At 32.3% G+C, this 20,175-nt stretch overlaps 5 protein-coding genes across 7 annotated transcripts; 4 read left to right on the forward strand and 1 right to left on the reverse strand.

Annotated features, from left to right (window-relative positions):
• On the forward strand, nucleotides 35-1,127 carry LOC104788043 (heme oxygenase 3, chloroplastic-like). Its single transcript, XM_019246099.1, has 4 exons — nucleotides 35-476; nucleotides 629-852; nucleotides 928-1,035; nucleotides 1,122-1,127. Exons 1-4 carry the CDS (start codon nucleotides 35-37, stop codon nucleotides 1,125-1,127), a joined length of 780 nt encoding a protein of 259 aa, XP_019101644.1.
• On the reverse strand, nucleotides 1,414-4,755 carry LOC104788047 (wall-associated receptor kinase-like 9). 2 transcript variants are annotated; one of them, XM_019246101.1, is made up of 4 exons: nucleotides 4,350-4,755; nucleotides 3,248-3,966; nucleotides 3,020-3,145; nucleotides 1,414-2,828 (listed from the first exon to the last, which is right to left on the reverse strand). In XM_019246101.1, the coding sequence occupies exons 1-4, from the start codon at nucleotides 4,670-4,672 to the stop codon at nucleotides 1,579-1,581; spliced, it is 2,418 nt and encodes an 805-aa protein (XP_019101646.1). In that variant the 5' UTR covers nucleotides 4,673-4,755; the 3' UTR covers nucleotides 1,414-1,578. The 2 variants fall into 2 exon arrangements, with proteins under 2 accessions (XP_019101646.1, XP_010512027.1); XM_010513725.2 differs by having other exon boundaries at nucleotides 3,248-3,666; nucleotides 4,014-4,755.
• On the forward strand, nucleotides 6,582-9,464 carry LOC104788048 (delta-aminolevulinic acid dehydratase 1, chloroplastic). Of its 2 annotated transcripts, none has more exons than XM_010513726.2 (13): nucleotides 6,582-6,727; nucleotides 6,993-7,302; nucleotides 7,458-7,569; nucleotides 7,665-7,738; nucleotides 7,833-7,901; nucleotides 7,986-8,069; nucleotides 8,161-8,230; nucleotides 8,301-8,356; nucleotides 8,445-8,566; nucleotides 8,653-8,724; nucleotides 8,812-8,893; nucleotides 8,967-9,044; nucleotides 9,136-9,464. In XM_010513726.2, the coding sequence occupies exons 2-13, from the start codon at nucleotides 6,997-6,999 to the stop codon at nucleotides 9,301-9,303; spliced, it is 1,293 nt and encodes a 430-aa protein (XP_010512028.1). In that variant the 5' UTR covers nucleotides 6,582-6,727; nucleotides 6,993-6,996; the 3' UTR covers nucleotides 9,304-9,464. The 2 variants fall into 2 exon arrangements, with proteins under 2 accessions (XP_010512028.1, XP_010512029.1); XM_010513727.2 differs by lacking the exon at nucleotides 6,582-6,727 and adding an exon at nucleotides 6,756-6,886.
• Nucleotides 13,605-15,013, forward strand: LOC104788050 (60S ribosomal protein L10-3). Its single transcript, XM_010513728.2, has 4 exons — nucleotides 13,605-13,702; nucleotides 13,984-14,485; nucleotides 14,567-14,648; nucleotides 14,741-15,013. The coding sequence occupies exons 1-4, from the start codon at nucleotides 13,693-13,695 to the stop codon at nucleotides 14,810-14,812; spliced, it is 666 nt and encodes a 221-aa protein (XP_010512030.1). The 5' UTR covers nucleotides 13,605-13,692; the 3' UTR covers nucleotides 14,813-15,013.
• LOC104788051 (cytochrome c oxidase assembly protein COX19-like) lies at nucleotides 15,377-17,098 on the forward strand. Its single transcript, XM_010513729.2, has 4 exons — nucleotides 15,377-15,693; nucleotides 16,136-16,224; nucleotides 16,333-16,430; nucleotides 16,531-17,098. Exons 1-4 carry the CDS (start codon nucleotides 15,684-15,686, stop codon nucleotides 16,628-16,630), a joined length of 297 nt encoding a protein of 98 aa, XP_010512031.1. The 5' UTR covers nucleotides 15,377-15,683; the 3' UTR covers nucleotides 16,631-17,098.

Here is a 20,175-nt window from a genome sequence, read left to right on the forward strand (position 1 = left end):
AATCCTTAACTCTGTGTGTGTATGTTGCAGAATCATGGCTACAACAACACTTAACTCCTCCTCATGCCACTTTCCATCAAGCACAAGACTCTATAGCGAGAGCTATCTCGGTCTGAGACCGACCGTGAGGATTAGTTATCCCCGAAACCTAACCGCTCCACGTGGCTATCTTGCTGTAAAAGCAAACGGAGGTCCAGCTTCCGTGGTGTCTGCCGCGGCTGCTGTAAAGGAGATGGTAAGAAGAGAGAAGTATCCAGAAGAATCAATTGGTTTCGTGGGCGAGATGAGACTCGTGGCGATGAGATTGCACACTAGAGATCAGGCAAAGGAAGGAGAAAAAGAATCTAAATCTCCAGAGGAAGGTCCTGTGACTAAATGGGAGCCGACTGTGGAAGGATACTTACAGTTTCTTGTGGATAGTAAATTGGTTTACGACACTCTTGAAGGGATCATTGACGAATCCGATTTCCCAACTTGTGAGTTTCTTTCTCATTTCTTATGAATTTTGAGTAGTATCATGTCGTTTCATTTAAAGAGTTTGAAGTGGTTTGGAAAAGGTAGGTCTTGTCTTTATAATGTTTTTCATGTGTAACATTTTGTTAAATTCTCTGTTTTTGTTTACGAGTAGATGTTGTGTTCAAGAACACGGGATTGGAAAGAGCTGAGAAACTTGGGAAGGATTTGGAGTGGTTCAAGGAACAAGGTTATGAGATTCCAGAGGCAATGGCTCCTGGTAGAACATATTCTGAGTATTTAAAAGTTTTAGCAGAGAGGGATCCTGAAGCATTCATATGTCACTTTTACAACATTTACTTTGCTCATAGTGCCGGTGGCCAAATGATTGGTACAAAGGTAAAAAAGAAGAAAAACTTTCTGCACTAAACTCACTTGGAAGTTGTAACTAGTTTCTGAAACTTTAATTTGCAGGTATCTAAGAAGATACTCGATGGTAAAGAACTTGAGTTCTATAAATGGGATGGCCAACTATCTCAGTTGTTACAAGATGTGAGGAAAAAACTGAACAGCGTTGCAGAGGTATTGAACATATATATAACACTATCTATAACAGGAAGGATTCATTGTAATGGGGCTAATGTGGATTTTGTTATTTGAATGGGCAGTGGTGAACAAGAGACGAGAAGAGGCATTGTTTGCAAGAGACTGAGAAATCGTTCAAGTTCTCTGGTGAGATTCTTCGTCTCATATTGTCCTAATTTGTTTCACAAACTCTTCAAATATTCAATAAAGCATTTTGCTAGTTTGTGGAGTTTATAAAATGAAGAGGACAAAAGTTTGGTTTTGGTGGAACTGACTCACTCAGTACAATTCGGATTTTTTAATGTACTTTGTCCCTATGAAATACACTAGAGAACAAACAAACAAACAATGTAACTAGTTATTGCAAAAAAAAAATATAAAATATAAAATTATGTATTTGAATTATTTTATTTCTGTTGGGAAATGGATACGAACATTCGTTATTACACAATACACACATAGTTTTTACACACAGACACACTTAACGATCATAATAGAAATATTTATTGTACACTCAAGCAAGTATTCAAAGTTGAAGTTTTACCGTGTTTGGAGAGGAAACAATGGTTCAACATCTGACCACGACGAAGACGACCCAGTAACAACATTGTATTGAGAAGCTGGAGCGGTAACTACAACATTGTTCCTTGATTCTACACTTATGATATCTTCCACAACTCCTTTGTTTTCTTCTTCCTCTTCCTCGTTCTCGCTGATATGCTCTTGCGGTTGCATATCTCCGGAAGACATACGAATATTATCAAGCTCCATTGACACTTCTCTCATGCTTGGTCGTTTCCTCCCTTTCAGATTGAGACACTTCCTCGCAACTTTCGCCGCTGCAGTCACTTGACTCAACATGCAATCATCTCTTATTCGAGCATCAATGATGTCGAAGAGTTTGTTTTCTTTCACCGCTTGAATAAAATAAGTTGCCAATGTCCTGTTTTCTTGAGACCGCAAAAAAGAAATGGACTTTTCTCCGGTTATCAACTCGGCTAGCACAACCCCAAAGCTGTAGACATCACTTTTGTCTGTGAATTGGCTAGACTGAAAGTACTCTGGATCCATATATCCCACAGTACCCGAAACTACTGTTGTCAAGTGGGTATGATCCACTGTTACCGATCTTGAAGTTCCAAAATCAGATACCTTGGCTCGATATTTTTCATCCAACATTATGTTTGTGGACTTGACGTCTCTGTGATAAACTGGAGAAGATGCATACGAGTGCAAGTATGAGAGAGCACTAGCGATATCTATAGCCATGCGGAGACGCACTTTCCAAGTAGCCATCGTGTTATCATCAAACTCGTCATGAAGATGTTCGAAAAGGTTACCCTTAGGAACAAATTCGTAGACGAGAAGTGGGACATGTGTCTCAAGGCAACATCCCAAGAGTTTCACGATGTTCCTATGGTTGATCTGTGAAAGAATGACAACCTCATTGATGAACTCTTCTAGCTTGTCTTCATCCACCACTTTGGATTTTTTTACTGCTACAATCCTTCCATCGACAAGCATTCCCTTGTATACAGTACCTTGACCACCCTGACCAAGTATTCTATCTGAACTGAAGTTTTCAGTAGCTTTCTCCAAATCCTTCGAACCGAACACTTTTGTCGTCTCGACGGTGCCTTCTGCGGAAGTCAATTGTTGTTGCAACAATAGACCCCCATTACGCTTGAAGAACTTCTTCTTTTTGTGTAACTCTCTTTGCTTTTTAATAAACTTGTATAACAAGTATATTCCACCAACTAAGATTAATGAGCCAAAACTAGCCCCAAGTCCTGGAAACTCAAAAAAGAAAGCAAAAACGTTTTTTTTTTCGTTTATTTACTTCTTGGGTAAATGGTAATATATAAAAAGTTCATCATCATTGTTGACGAAAATGTTGGTCATCACCATTATAAAAGGCAAAAAGGGCGTTAAATGGAGACACGCACAAATTTTGGGATAAAAAAAAATTCCCTCAACTTACCTATAGCAAGTGGCCGATGATTTGTGTACACACAGTCATAGCTTCCGTGCAAATTGACACAAGAAGCGCGTGGGCCACAGAAAGTTGAAGTTCCATCAGATAATGGTACTTGGCATTCATTAAAATCTGGTTTTCAAAATATAAGGATTGTAATTTAATGATGATTTCATAAGGTTAATTTGACCATGATCATAGAAAACTTCAATTAAAACCACAATTACTACTAACCTTTGCATCCGTCCAAAAGGTATGGGTTGCCTTGGAAACCAAATCTGCATGAGCATCTTGCATAGCTTAGATAAGCATTGTAGTCGCATAGACAACTTGTATCGGGAGCCCTCCCATTATTACTTTCGTACTCTTTTTTGTACTCTTTTACATCATAGCATCCCAGAGACTTCGTAAAAGAATGATTCGCCGTATGGATAAACCATCCTAGCTCAACTGTACTGTATCCTCTAGCATGAAGCATTTGCGGATCAGATTCACTAGACAAATAATGTGCCTTGTTTGTCAAGAAGGCAATTTTGCATCCTCCCGTTGCCGTGGTGTTTTCGATGGTGACACCAACAGTTTGTTGAATCATATCAGGCATGTTTGCCTTGCAGCATTTAACACCGTTGCAACTTTTTTCATCCATAGTGCTGCTTTCATTACAATACCTGTCATTGTAGCCATACTTGGTATTACATGTGACTGCTGCAAGATAATCTTTAGTAGGGGTATGCGTATGGTAATTTTTGCCGCAGCTTGATTTGCATCCCACTATGCTTGGCTCGACATTTGTCAACGATGCCTTGTTGTCGCAACCAACCGCTATCAGTGTATTTCCCTTGCTAACGTAAAAAGGGGTATCCGTCAAATTCAAAAGTGATCCAGTTAGCACTTCTCCGTTGCTTGAGCATCCCTTTGAAGTTATTGGGTTTTTTATGTGAATTGACCCATACCTAAACCGAGTCGGAAGAGAGATATTCACAACTTCCTTGTTGATTACGGAAAGAAANCACCGTTGCAACTTTTTTCATCCATAGTGCTGCTTTCATTACAATACCTGTCATTGTAGCCATACTTGGTATTACATGTGACTGCTGCAAGATAATCTTTAGTAGGGGTATGCGTATGGTAATTTTTGCCGCAGCTTGATTTGCATCCCACTATGCTTGGCTCGACATTTGTCAACGATGCCTTGTTGTCGCAACCAACCGCTATCAGTGTATTTCCCTTGCTAACGTAAAAAGGGGTATCCGTCAAATTCAAAAGTGATCCAGTTAGCACTTCTCCGTTGCTTGAGCATCCCTTTGAAGTTATTGGGTTTTTTATGTGAATTGACCCATACCTAAACCGAGTCGGAAGAGAGATATTCACAACTTCCTTGTTGATTACGGAAAGAAAAGGGACGAGCTTTCCTGAAGTAGAGGAGGCATTACATGTAATTTCGTACCACTTCTCCATATAACAACCCTTTCCGATTCCAAAAGGGTACGGGATCTCGATTCCTCCACACTCGGATTGACATGAAGAAACTGTCAGATTAGCCGAATCTAGAATAACAAAAAGTAGCAAAAAGAAGAGAATCGAAAGAGAAAAACTATTATAAGAAGAACTCATGTTTATGTTCTGCTCAAGAAAAATTTGTTCTTTCTTCAATATCATAAGGGCATATGGCTAGGCTCTAGAATTTGAGTTTTCTACATTCTTTTAATTCCGTCAAAGAACTGACGCACTGATTGTAAAAAAGTTTTCCTTTGAATACTATAATTTAACATTACATTCAAAAAAATAATATATTATATTTTGCAAAAGCAAACAGGTTTTTAATTTGTAGGGAGAGTGTGTATAAATTAATAAGATTCCGTTTACTTGGACAAGTCTCAGGTCTTCGTATCTCACAACCACATATTTGCTTCTCTCTGCTCATTTACTCATTTTTTTTCTTCCCAATTGACTCCCTAAATCAATAATGCAACTCTCCATCCTTTTGAATTTTCTTAAAATAGTGGAGAGAGAGCAAAAAAAAAATATTTATATGGAAAAAAGATGGCTAGCTACATGAAGTATAGGTGAATACATGGTCACACATACCAACTATACTATTGTATATTTAACTACACAAAATATATGTATTACATGGCCACAATCGCCACATGCATGAGCTATATGACGTCATGTGTTCAACACCATAGACATACAATCTGGTACACTGATTGATTAATTCTGGTGAAAACCAGTGTTGACTCCGGCGTTGACCAAAAAAAATTTTCTAAAATTAAAAATAAAAATAAGAAGTTATTATATTAAATCATTTATGGTTTTTATTAATTAAAAAATATTCTATTCAATATCTAAATATTTTTTTATATATTTCCTAAATATATCTTAAATGTGAAATAGAGAACCCAAACCTTAAAAAAATTTCTAAAAATTAATTTAACATATTGTAATTGTGTAAAAGAGGATCAAAAATGAAAATGTTCATATGTTAAAAGTAAATATTGTGAATTTTTATTGTTGTTGTTTATATGTTAATTCAATATCTAAAGATATTTTTAATATATTTCCTAAATATATTCTAAATGTAATATAGAGAACTCAAACCTTAAAAAAAAATTCTAAAAATTAATCTAACATATTGTAATTGTGTAAAAAAGAGTAAAAATGAAAATGTTCATATGTTAAAAATAAATATTGTTAATTTTTTGTTGTTTATATGTTATTTTGAGTATGTAAATTTTAAAGAAAAGAGTGTCTAAATTTTTTTATAACAATTACCATGCAAAATTTAGAGTAAATAGTCATATATTCAATCTTTTGCATATTATTTTCTAATGAAAGTAGTTGAATTTAATTTTATTGATTTTGTAGTAATTAAATAATCTGATTATGAGATATTTATATATATATATATATATATATATATATATATCTTGAAAATAATTATAAATTGTTTTTATATCTTGAACATAATTATAAATGATTTTATATCTTGAAGATTATTATAAATGAATTTTTCTATCTTGAAAATAATTATAAATGATTTTTATTTAACTATTTACTTTAGCTTGAAAAATAAAAAGTAATTAATTATAAGAATGAATATATTAGAGATATATAAAAAATAATTTGGATATTGAATAGAAAATATCTTTTAATCATGAAAATCCATAAATAATTTACTATAATAATTTTTATTTTTATTTAGAATTTTCTTTTTAAGTGTTGGTCAACACCGGAGTCAACACAGGTCTTTGCTGGAGTCAATTGACCGGTGTACTGGATTATATGTCTATGATGTTAATCGTATAATGTCATATAGTTCATGCATGTGGTCATGTAATACATATACTCTGTATAGTTGAGTATACAATAATAATATACTTGGCATGTGTGACCATGTATTCACAAATATAGCATAGTTGAGTATACAATCGATTCCTATTTATATACATTGCCCGGTTTCATCAAATTAACATAGGCCCATTAAGCTCTATCAAGCCCATTTCTAAAACTAAAACCACCAAACACTTAAAAATTTCCCAATCCTCGAACTCGTATACTCTCACTCGCAGCTAGAGTGCGTGAACACCAGTCTCTATCTTCTTTGTCAATTGTCAAAATCGGCGATCATCTAAAGCTATCATCTTTCTCCTAAAACCCCATTTTTTTCCACTCAGCTTCCTTAATCCCAACAACAACTTCTTCACATTCAAGGTTTGAATTAACACCAACTTTACTCTGTGTTTTCATTTCGAACGAAACTGCTTTAACCTTCTCCTTCTTCTTCATTTTCACATAAATCTTGCTTTGTTTAGTCAATATACGATCTTAAAGTCTGTAACTTTCAATTCAATCCTTCATTCTAAGTCACGGGTAGATCTTTAGAAACCTTAATTTCACAACTCAATAGCACAATTCGTTGATAATATTCTCAATGCGTTCCTCTGTTTGTGTGTGTGTGTGTGTGTGTGTTTTGTAGATTCATGGCTACTACACCGATCTTTAACGCCTCGTGTAGCTTTTCTTCCACCAGAGGAATCGATTGTAAGAGCTTTATTGGTCTGAGATCAACTGTGAGTAAAGTGAGTGTTGCTTCTTCTCGAGTTGCTACTAGTCAACGTCGTAACCTTGTCATAAGAGCTAGTGAATCGGGTAATGGACACGCTAAGAAGCTTGGAATGAGTGATGCTGAGTGTGAAGCCGCTGTAGCTTCTGGCAATGTTCCAGAGGCTCCTCCGGTTCCTCCTAAACCGGCTGCTCCGGCTGGTACACCTATAGTTCAGCCTCTTGTGAGTATCCTAATCACTTTATTTCATTGATTGAATCTGCTTCTAATTGCATTGTACAAGATGATCGGTTCTTTGATTGATTTAGCTGCAAGGTTGAAACTTTTTAAGAGGCTTACTGTTTTTAACTCTTCTAATGTTTACTTATTTGCTTGCAGAATCTAAACCGACGTCCACGTCGTAACCGTGCATCCCCTGTTACGAGAGCTGCCTTTCAGGAAACTGACATCTCCCCTGCAAATTTTGTATACCCACTTTTCATTCATGAAGGTTTGTTAGTTTCTTTTGTATTCTGACTTTAAACATCTCTCATTGGGGTCTCTATTGTCTTTAATAAACATTATGTGGTTTCTGGAATTTGGCAGGTGAGGAAGACACACCTATCGGAGCTATGCCTGGTTGCTATAGACTTGGCTGGAGGCATGGTCTTGTTGAAGAGGTTTTGACCTTGTGTTTTTGATTTGATTCATTTATATGTTGCCGCCATGTTACAAGAAAGTGAATTTTTTTGGTCTGATTTCTTTTACAAACAGGTTGAAAAGGCTCGAGCTGTTGGTGTCAACAGTATTGTCTTGTTCCCTAAAGTTCCTGAGGCTTTAAAGGTCTTTCACGCTTCTCTTCTCTTTGTGTGTATATATGTTCTTGAGTTGTATCTTTAACGCTTTGTTTTGGCGTCCATTTTGTAGAATCCAACAGGGGATGAGGCATACAATGACAACGGTTTGGTGCCTCGAACAATTCGTCTTCTCAAAGACAAATATCCTGATCTTGTAAGATCCGTAATCTCAGTTTTTTAGTTATACCAGGAGATGAAAAATGTTGTAATTTGCAATTGTGACAAGTGTTCTCCTCTGTTGCTAGGTTATCTACACTGATGTGGCGTTGGATCCCTATTCGTCCGATGGTCATGATGGGATCGTTAGAGAGGATGGTAAGTATTTCTACCCAAATTCCATCTGGTACATTTTAGTTGGAACTCTGATACATTTTTATCTATGTAGGTGTGATCATGAATGATGAAACTGTACACCAGCTGTGCAAGCAAGCTGTTTCCCAGGTTCACCTTTTCGATATTAGTGATTCAAAATGTCTGAAATTTTTTCGTACTAATAAGATATCAATGATCTCTCCTTCTCTCTTTCCAGGCTCGAGCTGGTGCGGACGTCGTGAGTCCAAGCGACATGATGGATGGACGAGTGGGTGCCATCCGCGCAGCTCTTGATGCTGAAGGATTCCAGAACGTGTCAATCATGTCGTACACAGCAAAGTAATAATCATACATTTATTTTTCCCTCAATAGCTTTTCTAGAAGTTGTTTGTTCTGTCTAATTGTATAAAATTTTCTGCCAACAGGTATGCAAGTTCATTTTATGGTCCTTTCCGTGAAGCCCTGGACTCAAACCCACGCTTTGGAGACAAGAAGACGTAAATCCCATCAACCCTTATTGATACTGAATTTGTATTTGTTTTTCTAACCCTAGCAGTTACAAACTGACGTTGTGAACTATATAGGTATCAAATGAACCCTGCAAATTACAGAGAGGCCTTGATTGAGGCACGAGAAGACGAGGCTGAAGGAGCAGATATTCTCCTGGTAAGTACTTTATCATGCTTTAGCAAAACATGTTATTAGAGTTCGGTAACAAATTGGAGTGGTTTTGTTACAGGTGAAGCCAGGTCTTCCATATTTGGACATCATACGACTTCTGAGGGACAAATCTCCATTGCCTATTGCTGCCTACCAAGTAATTTCTTTGATCACAGTCTTGCTTATTGAACAACAACATTCCCAGTCTTTATGTTTTTTGTTGATTGAAACTCTCCATGAATTTTCAGGTTTCTGGAGAGTACTCAATGATCAAAGCAGGGGGAGTCCTGAAGATGATCGATGAGGAGAAAGTGATGATGGAATCACTGATGTGTTTACGCCGAGCTGGAGCGGACATCATCCTAACATACTTTGCACTTCAAGCTGCTACTTGTTTATGCGGCGAGAAGCGGTAGAGTATAGATATGTGGTCGTGTGTTGTCGTCTATTATGTATTATGATGTGTCCCTATTAGACTTCTAATTTGGAGGCCATGATCTAAGTTGCTGAATGTGGTTCTTGTAGTTTTCGCTTGATATTTTGCTAAGCAATTATTTGGTTCTGTTTTGATTTTTAAGACATACACATAAGTACATTACATAACATTCTTTATTAAACAAAGGTCAATATGGTTTAGTGGAAGGGCACGATACAAAGTAAAGCTCGCCGGTATTAAGAAGTTTAGGAAGGTTTTTTATTCATGAAGGAAGCAAGACATAAAGCTCCAATTGTTGATCGAATTTTCTTAGTATTCTAATAGGCTAATACAAAAAGAAAAAAAAAATCTTATCAGTACACACTCTATTAAAATTTAAATTATTACTATTTTGAATTAACATTATACCTATAGTAAACATTGTACTAGTATGAGGCTGTTTCCCAAACAAAAAAAAAAAAAAAACACAATTATAATGTTTAGTTATGCAAGCATATCTCATCGGGATGATGGCTTGGTTGATTTGTTTTCTTACTCTACTAAAGAAGTCTATGGTTTTGGCATGTCTGATAGAAAATAAAATAGGTTATTGACCTTTTTTGCCGAGAGGTAAACACTTCAGTATATAGTTTTTCTATGTTGGTGCATGTATTCATTATTTTCTCCCACCTATGAATCATTGATTCTTTCCGAGATTCGGACTTAGTTTTGAAGGAGCTCTTGATGGTCAAAGTCACAAAGATATCCAAGTTACAGATGCTGATTTAATTAGAGATTTTGGGAAGGTTGACTTACACCTTTTCTTACATGCTTATGGTATTTGTTTGTTTTTTTTTTCTTCTCGTATTGTTTTTTTTTAACTACACAATACCTAATATATATATTCTTCTAGTAATAAATAGTACTAGATTTTAACCCGCGGTACACCGCGGGCATATAATTTTTATTATAATTTATATTTTATGTTGTATTTATTTGTTAAATACTAGATATTTTGTAATAGAGTAATACTCCCTCCGTTTCAAAATATAGGATGTTTTGGAGAAGTTTTTTGTTTCATAATATAGGATGTCTTCAAATTTCAATGCAACTTTTAGATTACTTTAGTATTTTATATTATGCAGTATTGTTTTTGATTGGTTGAATTTGTTAAAAGTAAAACTTCTTAATCTGCGTGCTTTGCTTAAAACATCCTATATTTTGAAACGGAGGGAGTAACTAAATTTTTCGGTTGTTGTGCAGCTAAATATTTATATTATTTTTTAATCCGCAATACACTTCATGAGCATTTGTTTACTATATTTCGTTTGTTTTATTTAGTATTTAAGATTCCATTTCTTTTTAAATTATTATAACAAAACATAAGGGATCTCAATACATAATCAGTAATTTTTACGCTGTGATTAAGTCACATTTTCCCTAATGATTTAATTATTTTATACAATCTTAGTTAAATCAACTTGATTTTATGGCAAATATTCTAATATTAGTAGTGTTGATAAATAATTAAATGAGGATTTAACCCGTGTTAACACAAATTTAATAATATTTTATTAATTCCAACATGTCCTCTTTATAACTCATCTATTATATAATCACATTATATAGTATTTCAGACTTTTTTTAATTTTACATATTCTTAATAATTAAATTTTTTTATTAAGTTTATATATGTTAATTATAATATTTAAATAAAGGTCAATCGAAGTTTGTTTTACATTAAGAATCAAAGCTTTTGAAAAACAAAATGAGAATCAAATTGTTGTTTTCATTGTTTGCGAAGGATTTAGATATAGAATATCTTTAAAACACAACAGAATGTGTGGTTATATATATATATATATATATATATTAGTTTCTATTTCTATATTTGATTGCTGTTATTTTTTAGTTGGAATGAAATGTAAAATATTTAGGAAACAAAATCTGGAGTAATGTTAGTTTTGGAAATTTTTTAGGAGTTAATGTTGTAAATAACTTTTTAAATAAACAAAACTAAAAGGGCATAACACAAAATGTACTTCAAAAATGTTAATATAGATATTAGTTTACACATTTTTGAAAATGAGTATATCAAAAACTGTATTTCTCAAAATTTCTCATATATATATATATATATATTAGGTATTGTGTTATAAATTCGAAAGCTAAATTAAGGAAAATCTGTATTATTGGTTTTTAGTTTAAAATTTTTAGGAAATTGGGAGAAAAATATTTTGAAAACTAAAAAAGAAAGTTCTTATTATTGCTTTTAGTTAAATATTGTTAAATGATTGAGATAATATTAGAAATTCGACACCTAAAATTAAATTCCAAATTAAATATTCTTTTATTTAACATTTTTAGTAGATTAAGATAAATTTAATAAATACACAATGAAATCTATTTTTTTTGTTGAGAATACATGAATAAAAAAAATAAAATAAAATTGTATCGATTGACTGAGACTATAAGATATTTCATTTTTTGTTTCTTTTTTATATAAATTTAAGATTTCTAAATATATTATGAATATTTGTATGAAAGTATTTTATAATTATGAAGACTTTTCCTAGATATGAAGCTATAAATATTGAGTCTCAGCCACAATATTATTAGTCGCATTCCTTAGCCTAAGTATATAATTTTGATAATATATATATATTTTTTAATTGTTTAGGTTCCTCTCATGAGTAGAGTTTCTTATCAATATGTTATGATTATTGTTTAATATCGAATAAATATCAATATTTTATATTAATTTTGTATTATTTGATTGTGTTTTAGATTTACATGTCATGAATCATGGGCGTTTTGTGTTCAAAAAAAAATTGGACGGATGAATTAATAAGATAAAAAAAAAAAGATGAGTTACCATTAGACATTAGTAACTGTGTTTTTTTGTGTTTGTTGTTTAATTTTGACTTTTTTAGTGACCATTATAATTTTGATTCTCATGTATAGAATTGGATTCATCTCATGGATATGTGATGATGTAAACCCTTGAAGTATTCACCACCTTTTAGTTCTTACATATATTATTATTAAGTTTTCGTTATAACCGTTTTCATATATTTCAAAATAACATTATAAATTTAGAGAAAATGAAATGTTTTTACTATTGATGTATGTCAAGATTCTTGGTTCTTATTAGCATATAATCTCTCATTTAATCCGAATCTACTTTCTTTTTTGGATTTTAGTTTCTGGTATGTGTGAAAAAAATCTTTTAATTCTAATTTTTGACGAATAAAGGATTTAATAATTTTGATGAAAAAGAAATTTTCTTTGTTTTGTATAATAATAATCGTTTTTTGTTATTAAAAAGTGTTTGACATGGTTTGATTATTTTATTATTTTCAGCGACTAAAACTTCTAAATTTGATTGCATGTTATTACATATTTTTAATAGCTACTGTATAGATTTAAGCCAAATCTTATTAGTACATCAGATCTAATTAATTAAGATTATATTTTATATCAATATTACTATAATAATATTTAAATGATTTTTCAAAATATCACTTGACCGTAGTAACTATCTTAGTATTCATTAGCTATAACATTTGTGTTTGTGATGTATATTTTTGTGAGGAGAAACTATGTGACCTGGCAAATTCTGCTTGTTCGATTACAACAAAGTAATCCGTAGGATAATGGCCATAGAAAATAGAAAAAAAATAATATGATTTTTCATTTTAATTTTTTTTTGAATCTCGATATATACTCTCCCTCATATGTATGTATCATCTGATATAATAATTTTGCTTTGACATTTTTTAAATTAAAACATAATTTAAATATATAATACAAAATCATATTGAAATATCAATATAAAATATGTGAAAACGCATTAGAGTTTCTAGCTACGGGAGATGCTATTACACCACTTCCAATAGTAAGGTTGTAAAAAATATTTCCTACTAAAAAATGTAAATATAAATAATAGAGGAGAGCGACAATTAAAAGATTCTTAATCAAACACTTTTAGAACCTCATGAATAACCTGTATGGATGTTTTTCATTCAATGACCAGTTTTTTAATTTAAAATTTAAATTTAAATGTAAAATTAAGCTATATTAGAAATATCAATATTATATTATTAAAAAACCCAAATGGAAAATTCCACGGTTGGAGATGATCTTACGCGTTAATTTTCAATCCAAAAAATAACGTGTTCACACTGGAAGCTACAAAGGTCAAAAAGTCAAAGATAAAGGCCTGGACCGAGCACACCAAAAATATCCAATGGGCCTTTATTTAGCTAAGCAGTTACGTAAGCTAAATTTAGGGTTTGTTTTTGTCGCACCTATAAATGAAACATCACAGCGTCCTCATTTGTAATTTCTAGGGTTTTTGCCATCATCAACACCGTACGGATCCAACGCGATGGGACGAAGTAAGTCTATCTTCTCTGCTTACCCACAATCTCATTTCGAATTCGCTGCAATCGATTCGTACTTGGTAGAATTCGGAAATGGTTTGAGATTTTGATTATGTCAATCTAGGTTTTAGTGTTATTGAATCGCTGAAATGTGTAGAAGAATCTTGTTTTCTGAGTCTGTGTTCATACGAAATCTTTAGGCTTTGGATTAGTTTGATGTTTTGATTATGTCAATTTAGGTTTTTTTTGTTGTGTGAACGTTGCTGATTGAACAATCCGATGTGAAAATGGTATAGGACCGGCGAGATGTTACCGTCAGATTAAGGGAAAGCCATACCCGAAATCAAGGTACTGCCGTGGAGTACCAGATCCAAAAATCAGGATTTATGATGTTGGAATGAAGAGGAAAGGAGTTGATGAGTTCCCATTCTGTGTTCATTTGGTTTCATGGGAGAAAGAGAATGTGTCAAGTGAAGCTCTTGAGGCAGCTCGTATCGCTTGTAACAAGTACATGGTTAAGTCTGCTGGTAAAGATGCGTTCCATCTCAGGATCAGGGTTCATCCTTTCCATGTTTTGAGAATCAACAAGATGCTTTCGTGTGCTGGAGCTGATAGGCTTCAGACTGGTATGAGAGGTGCTTTTGGTAAAGCTCTTGGTACTTGTGCTAGAGTTGCTATCGGACAGGTTCTTTTGTCTGTGAGGTGTAAGGATAACCATGGAGCTCATGCTCAGGAAGCTCTTCGTAGAGCTAAGTTTAAGTTCCCTGGTCGTCAAAAGATCATTGTTAGCAGGAAATGGTAATGTCTTGTTCAATGTCTCTGTCTCAGTTTCTTTGTCTATTTAAGCATATTTACTAAATTGATGATTGGTGTTTTCAGGGGGTTCACTAAATTCAACCGTGCTGAGTACACTAAGCTGAGAGCTATTAAGAGGATTGTTCCTGATGGTGTCAATGCTAAGGTTAGTCTGATTTTCACACATTTTGAGCTTTAATTTATATGCTTTGAGTCGAGAGCTATGTTGATTCTGAATTGGATTTTGTGTTGTTGCAGTTTCTGTCAAACCATGGGCCATTGGCTAACCGTCAACCTGGAAGTGCATTCATATCAGCCACGAGCGAATAAAGATGATGATGATTTGTGGTTGTAGTAGAAGAAGCGTTAATCTAGTTTCTCTGGTACTTCGTTTCACTTTTGATGATGTAACATTTGTAAGACATGGATCCTCTCCTCGTATGATTCCATTTTGCTTGAACAATTGTTTCAATCTCTCTTTCGTTTTCTCTTTTTATATATTTTCAAAAGCGTCCTGTCTATCCTTTATTTATTTACTTCGATTTCTCAGTATTATTTATTTCGTTCTTTAACCTGATTAAGAGTTGGCATCCGCATAAGACTCGTTTGAAACTTCAAAGATATTGGAAAAATGCAGGAAAACTAGAAATTTTTATATAGATTTAACATGCGGAAACTGAAAGTATTTCATAAAAACGTTAATTTCCGAGTTTCTTTAAAATATAACTGAGATTCATGAAAATAAAATCAACAACTTCGTATACGTATTTTAACAAAAGAAAGAAATTATACATAGAAAATAATATACTACCTGTATAACATATTTAACTTTATCTGAGCTTAATGAAAATAATAAATTCGACCTATATTATATTATTATATATGGTTTGTGTTTTTTTTTTCTCCCCTTTAAACGGCGTCGTCTTCCAAAACCTGAAAACAATCGCTTCTTTCTTTCTTCTTCCCAAGCGCCGGCCGATTTCAATCCATTTTGCTACGAAACACAGCTTCAATCTCTTCTTCTTTCTTATCTTCGATTTCAAGTTCATATGGCTACTGTTTCTTTGTTCTTCAGATGAGCGAGCCAGGAACCAGAACCATGTACTACTAGTAATAGAATAAATAGAAAGCCTTGGGAACTTTGTTTTTGCCATTTTATCCAATTCACATCTTTGTTGGGCTTCTAGAGTTTTTGAACATCATGAGTTCAGGTGCGTTTTCTTCTCTTCTCCTTACTACTACTTTGTTTTCTTTTTTCTTAGATTCCTATTTCTCTAGAATTGAAGATGTGAACATTAGATCAGGTTCGCCTTAACTTGATAAAAGATTCTAGGTTGTTAGGTATGTTCTCAGTACTAGATTTTATGAGATTATTATCATCATCTTTGGGCATTTTATATTTTTTGTTGATCATCTGCCAATTGTGTGTACTGAAACAGAGCCCCTAAGTTTTATCTTTGTTGGAGACAGGAACACTGTCTTTTGTGTTTGTGTTTGGTTAGTTATTTAATCAGTTAAACCCAAAACCCTAGATCAAAGGTTTTATCTTTCTTGGAGACAACAAGAACACTGTGTTTTTAGTGATCAACGTTACTTCCTAAAAACTCGAGCTGAATCGTTACTCTCGCGGCTGTTTTTGATTTGTGTGGGTAGGTGGAGCATTTGGAGGTAACAGAGGATTAAGACCAATACCACCAGAAAAGGGCATTTTCCCTTTGGATCACTTGCACGAATGTGATGCTGTATTCTTCTTCTTCATCATCTTCTTCGCCTTTAGTTGTATATGTTTTTTGGTTTATGTTTCAGTTAATTCACTTCTTTAAGCATTTTTCTTGATTGTGTTTTTGCAGGAGAAGAAAGAGTATCTTGGTTGTCTTAAGTCTTCAGCTCATAAATCTGAACAATGTAGACATCTCTCTAAGAAATATCTCCAGTGTCGAATGGCTAAGTATGTCACCACCACCATAGTTCTCTCTCTCTACAGTTCCTGTTTTCACTTTGATGGGATTGTGATCATATGATTAATTGGTTTATTATTATCATTGCAGGAACTTGATGGCAAAACAGGATATGGCTGAACTTGGATTCAGTGGTGTTAAAGAATTGGATTCCTCTGAAGATAAGAATAAAGAGAGTATCCAACATTGAAACTTGTGATTCAGTGGTGAGCCTCATTTTGTAGAATTTTGGAATTGAACATTGAGATAGCATTCATTTTAAGATTTAGGTCCTAAAACCCAACTCACTCTCAAAGTATATGCTTCACCGATATTGATACGTACATCATATTGGGTGAATCAAAGTACTATACAAAACATCAAACAGTAGCAAAAGTATCAGGGAGGAAGGTGGTGGTGTGTGTGAGTCCTCCTTACTTTGAATGATGTGCCTTATTTATGCTCTTATTCTTCTGTAGACTTTTTGGGCTTAGAGAATATTAAGTTTGTTGACATTATAGTCCATTGTGATTTCCTCTCATTTACGGTGAAACTTAGGAATAATGTGTATTTTTTTTTTTTGTTTACACTATATAATTTGTCCTCCTAGACCAGTTTGTTTGTTAGGTAATTTGTTATTAAACTCCTTACAAAGAAATGTCATCATACGTTTGGTCGATGGTATTGAATAATTGAAATTTCTTCTACATTTCAATTCAAGATTATCAGGTTAAGTAATAAAAAAAGAAAAAAGTTTGGCGTCGTATTCATTTTGATTACTTCTTTGGTTAATCGAATAAATAAACTTTTGAAAGACAAAGTCAAATATATCTTTTCTTCCTTTGATTAAGATCTCTAAATTATAATAGGTAAGTTTTCAAAATCGTCGCCTTCTGTCAAATAGATAAGCATGACATATTTTCTCAATAATAAGATAGTAAAACAAATATATCTACTATCCCCATGAATTATCGAAATTGAACCAAAACCGATTTTAGTATGATATGAAACCACATATTTTTTTTTTTTATTGATCAAACAATATGAAACCACATATATACATACCGATAATCATATATATTATAAGATCCTCGCTGATTGTGACAAGCCATGTTTTTTAATATATGATTACCTATATAAACTTTTCTTGTATTATCCAAAAAAAATTAATACATAAACTGTCAAAAACTCAAAATCGACTAAATTAAGAAAGCAAAATAACCCACACGAACCAAACCGAATAAAAACTAAGCGGAATGCTCACAATTTGGAATTACAGAAATAAAAATAATAAATAAATGGACTGTGTCCGTGTGCGAGCGAATTCGTGTATCATCGACCTAAAGGAGATAGAGCAAAGAAGGTGATATGACATGTTCGATAGCTAGATGCCTAGACCCGGAGATGAAGTCGCATCAAAATTGTCCTAGGAAATGTCGAGAGCTGTTTCGGACAGCCATCTCTAAGTACATTACACACGATGCATGGATATATATAGTTTTAGTTGTCACATTATATTTGCTGTAAAAAAAAAAGGATTTTTTTATCAAAGTTGTCGGGTGTGATTGGTAACAGTTTTTAAAAGCTTTACAAATATACAGTTTTAATATTTACCAATCACAAAAATTTTACCAAAAACTTTATTCTCAGTTTTCTCATATAGTTTTTATTTACAGCTTATTTTTACAGCTTTGCACTATTTACTAAAAGCTTACAACTCCAGCTTACAGTTTTTTGTACAGTTTTCTATACGTTACCAATTGGATACGTCTTCATGTGTAATTCTGAGTCCATGTTGGAAACTAAGAAACTATTTATATAATTTTGGTTAATGGAAAAATAATTCTGAATACATTTTTTAGATGGAGTAAAAAGATAAAATCATTTTTTTGTTGAATTGGATAGAAGGAGAGAAAGATTAGGTGATTGAGAAGAAAATGAAATAATTTTTCTGTGAAATTTTGACAAATAGCATGTAACATTTATATTATTTCATATGTTATACTGAACTACATAACATGTTATGTAAGAAAATAATATGTTCCACAAAAGAAATTTGATTTTAGAAAAAATGGAACTAAATAGCATTTAACATTAAAAAAAAATAGTGTACAGTAAAACCTCTATAAATTAATAAGGTCGGGACCATGAAAATTTATTAATTTATAGAAGTTTTAATTTATCGATAAATTAATAATTATTAATTTATCGATATGAAGAGATTTTTAATTTTTATAATATTGAAAATTTTATATTACAATAATATACTTTTGTTATTATTCATATTTTTAAAGAATTTCTTAATTTATAATCTTGGCTATCTTAATTGCTAAGTTTAGAATTTCGGTAAAAATGATAAATGTTAGAAATTTAGAGTTTAGAAGAAATTGCTACTAGTATCATTCATGGTAATGATTAAGTCAAAGAAGATATTAAGGTAATTTTAGAACCAATTACATGTAAAGAATTAATTATTGCATTTAAGACTCTCCACAATTTTTGGATGCGATTTGAAAAGGCGACAATGAAAAACATTAGAGATGAGTTCCGATAAAAATGCAGATTCAAAAATATACAAACAACAATAAAGTCATATTTCACTAGATTTTCTTAGATATATATATATATTATTTGATTATTAATTTATGATATTGATGAGACCATATTTTTAAATAGGATTTCTAAAAAAACTATTATCTTATTAATTTATCGAAATATGTCATTTTTTATACCGGCCCAACTCAGGACTGGAAAAATTTATTAATTTATAGCGAGTATTAATTTAAAGAGTATTAATTTATAGAGGTTATACTGTATTAAGAAGATAGATTTTCTAATATCGTGTAAAATTCGAAAAAGTAGCATCTTTGAAAAAAAAATGACGGAAATTCCAAAGTACGTATCAAAATTTTCTCACCATAAAATTATATAAGCGTTTTTTGTGAAATTAGAAAATAACATGTAATATAAGAAAAATAGTTATAAGAATAGACAAAAAAAATCTCTAGTATACACCATAACAAGTTTCTTAATTTTCTTTATTTTCATGGCTATTTCATACATATTCTCTCTTTTTGTGTATATGAAAGTGGTGAACTGTTCAAAAAAGTAAAATGGTTATCTCTTAAATTAGACATAGAATAATGTGGAAAACAACACAAATTGTCGTCGAAGAAGATAGATACCTAAATCTGAGGACCTCTTTACCATTTGTTGTTTGACAATTTATTGACCATTTCCTAACACTCATTTTACTGGTTAAATCTAGAAATCCTTAATCATCTATATATAATTATTATACTGTATTCAAAAACAATCACAAAAACAATTGAAATATTATTTTGTCTAACAAAAAGAGAAAAAAAAAATTATTAGCGGTGTGTTTAACGTTAATTGTTGCATTAAGCATCATCTATGAAACACAATGGCAAGGAAATAGATCTGCCAAAGTAATCATATTTCAAGGAGGAAACGACTGCTGTGGCTATAAAATATCTAATTTTCTTTGGTGATCAAAATTTGTAATTTACTTATAATATTACTAGTATAAAAAAAATTATTGGAAACATATCAAAACATGAAATCTAGTCATTTGAGCTTTATAGGTACCATAAATTATTGCTACTATATATCTAAACCTCTTAGAAATGAGAATGGACTCAATCGTTTATTTATTTCTCAAATAATCATTTTAGTTCTATTGCTATTACTTGGCTCTCTGGTAACCTTTTTAACACGTCTTTATAAAACTTCTAA

This window comes from Camelina sativa, chromosome 5, assembly GCF_000633955.1.
Source record: "Camelina sativa cultivar DH55 chromosome 5, Cs, whole genome shotgun sequence".
Taxonomy (NCBI): Eukaryota; Viridiplantae; Streptophyta; class Magnoliopsida; order Brassicales; family Brassicaceae; genus Camelina; species Camelina sativa.

Bases quoted from the DNA above. Each gene is read 5' to 3' on its own strand.
- LOC104788048 (XM_010513726.2), top strand. From the start codon at position 6,997: ATGGCTACTACACCGATCTTTAACGCCTCGTGTAGCTTTTCTTCCACC. The intron at 7,303-7,457 runs GTGAGTATCCTA...ATTTGCTTGCAG, and splicing joins CACCTATAGTTCAGCCTCTT to AATCTAAACCGACGTCCACG. The intron at 8,070-8,160 runs GTAAGATCCGTA...CTCTGTTGCTAG, and splicing joins AAGACAAATATCCTGATCTT to GTTATCTACACTGATGTGGC.
- LOC104788051 (XM_010513729.2), top strand. The intron at 16,225-16,332 runs GTATTCTTCTTC...GTGTTTTTGCAG, and splicing joins ACTTGCACGAATGTGATGCT to GAGAAGAAAGAGTATCTTGG. The intron at 16,431-16,530 runs GTATGTCACCAC...TTATCATTGCAG, and splicing joins CTCCAGTGTCGAATGGCTAA to GAACTTGATGGCAAAACAGG.
- LOC104788043 (XM_019246099.1), top strand. From the start codon at position 35: ATGGCTACAACAACACTTAACTCCTCCTCATGCCACTTTCCATCAAGC. The intron at 477-628 runs GTGAGTTTCTTT...GTTTACGAGTAG, and splicing joins CGAATCCGATTTCCCAACTT to ATGTTGTGTTCAAGAACACG. The intron at 853-927 runs GTAAAAAAGAAG...TTTAATTTGCAG, and splicing joins GCCAAATGATTGGTACAAAG to GTATCTAAGAAGATACTCGA.
- LOC104788050 (XM_010513728.2), top strand. The intron at 14,486-14,566 runs GTAATGTCTTGT...TGGTGTTTTCAG, and splicing joins ATCATTGTTAGCAGGAAATG to GGGGTTCACTAAATTCAACC. The intron at 14,649-14,740 runs GTTAGTCTGATT...GTGTTGTTGCAG, and splicing joins CTGATGGTGTCAATGCTAAG to TTTCTGTCAAACCATGGGCC.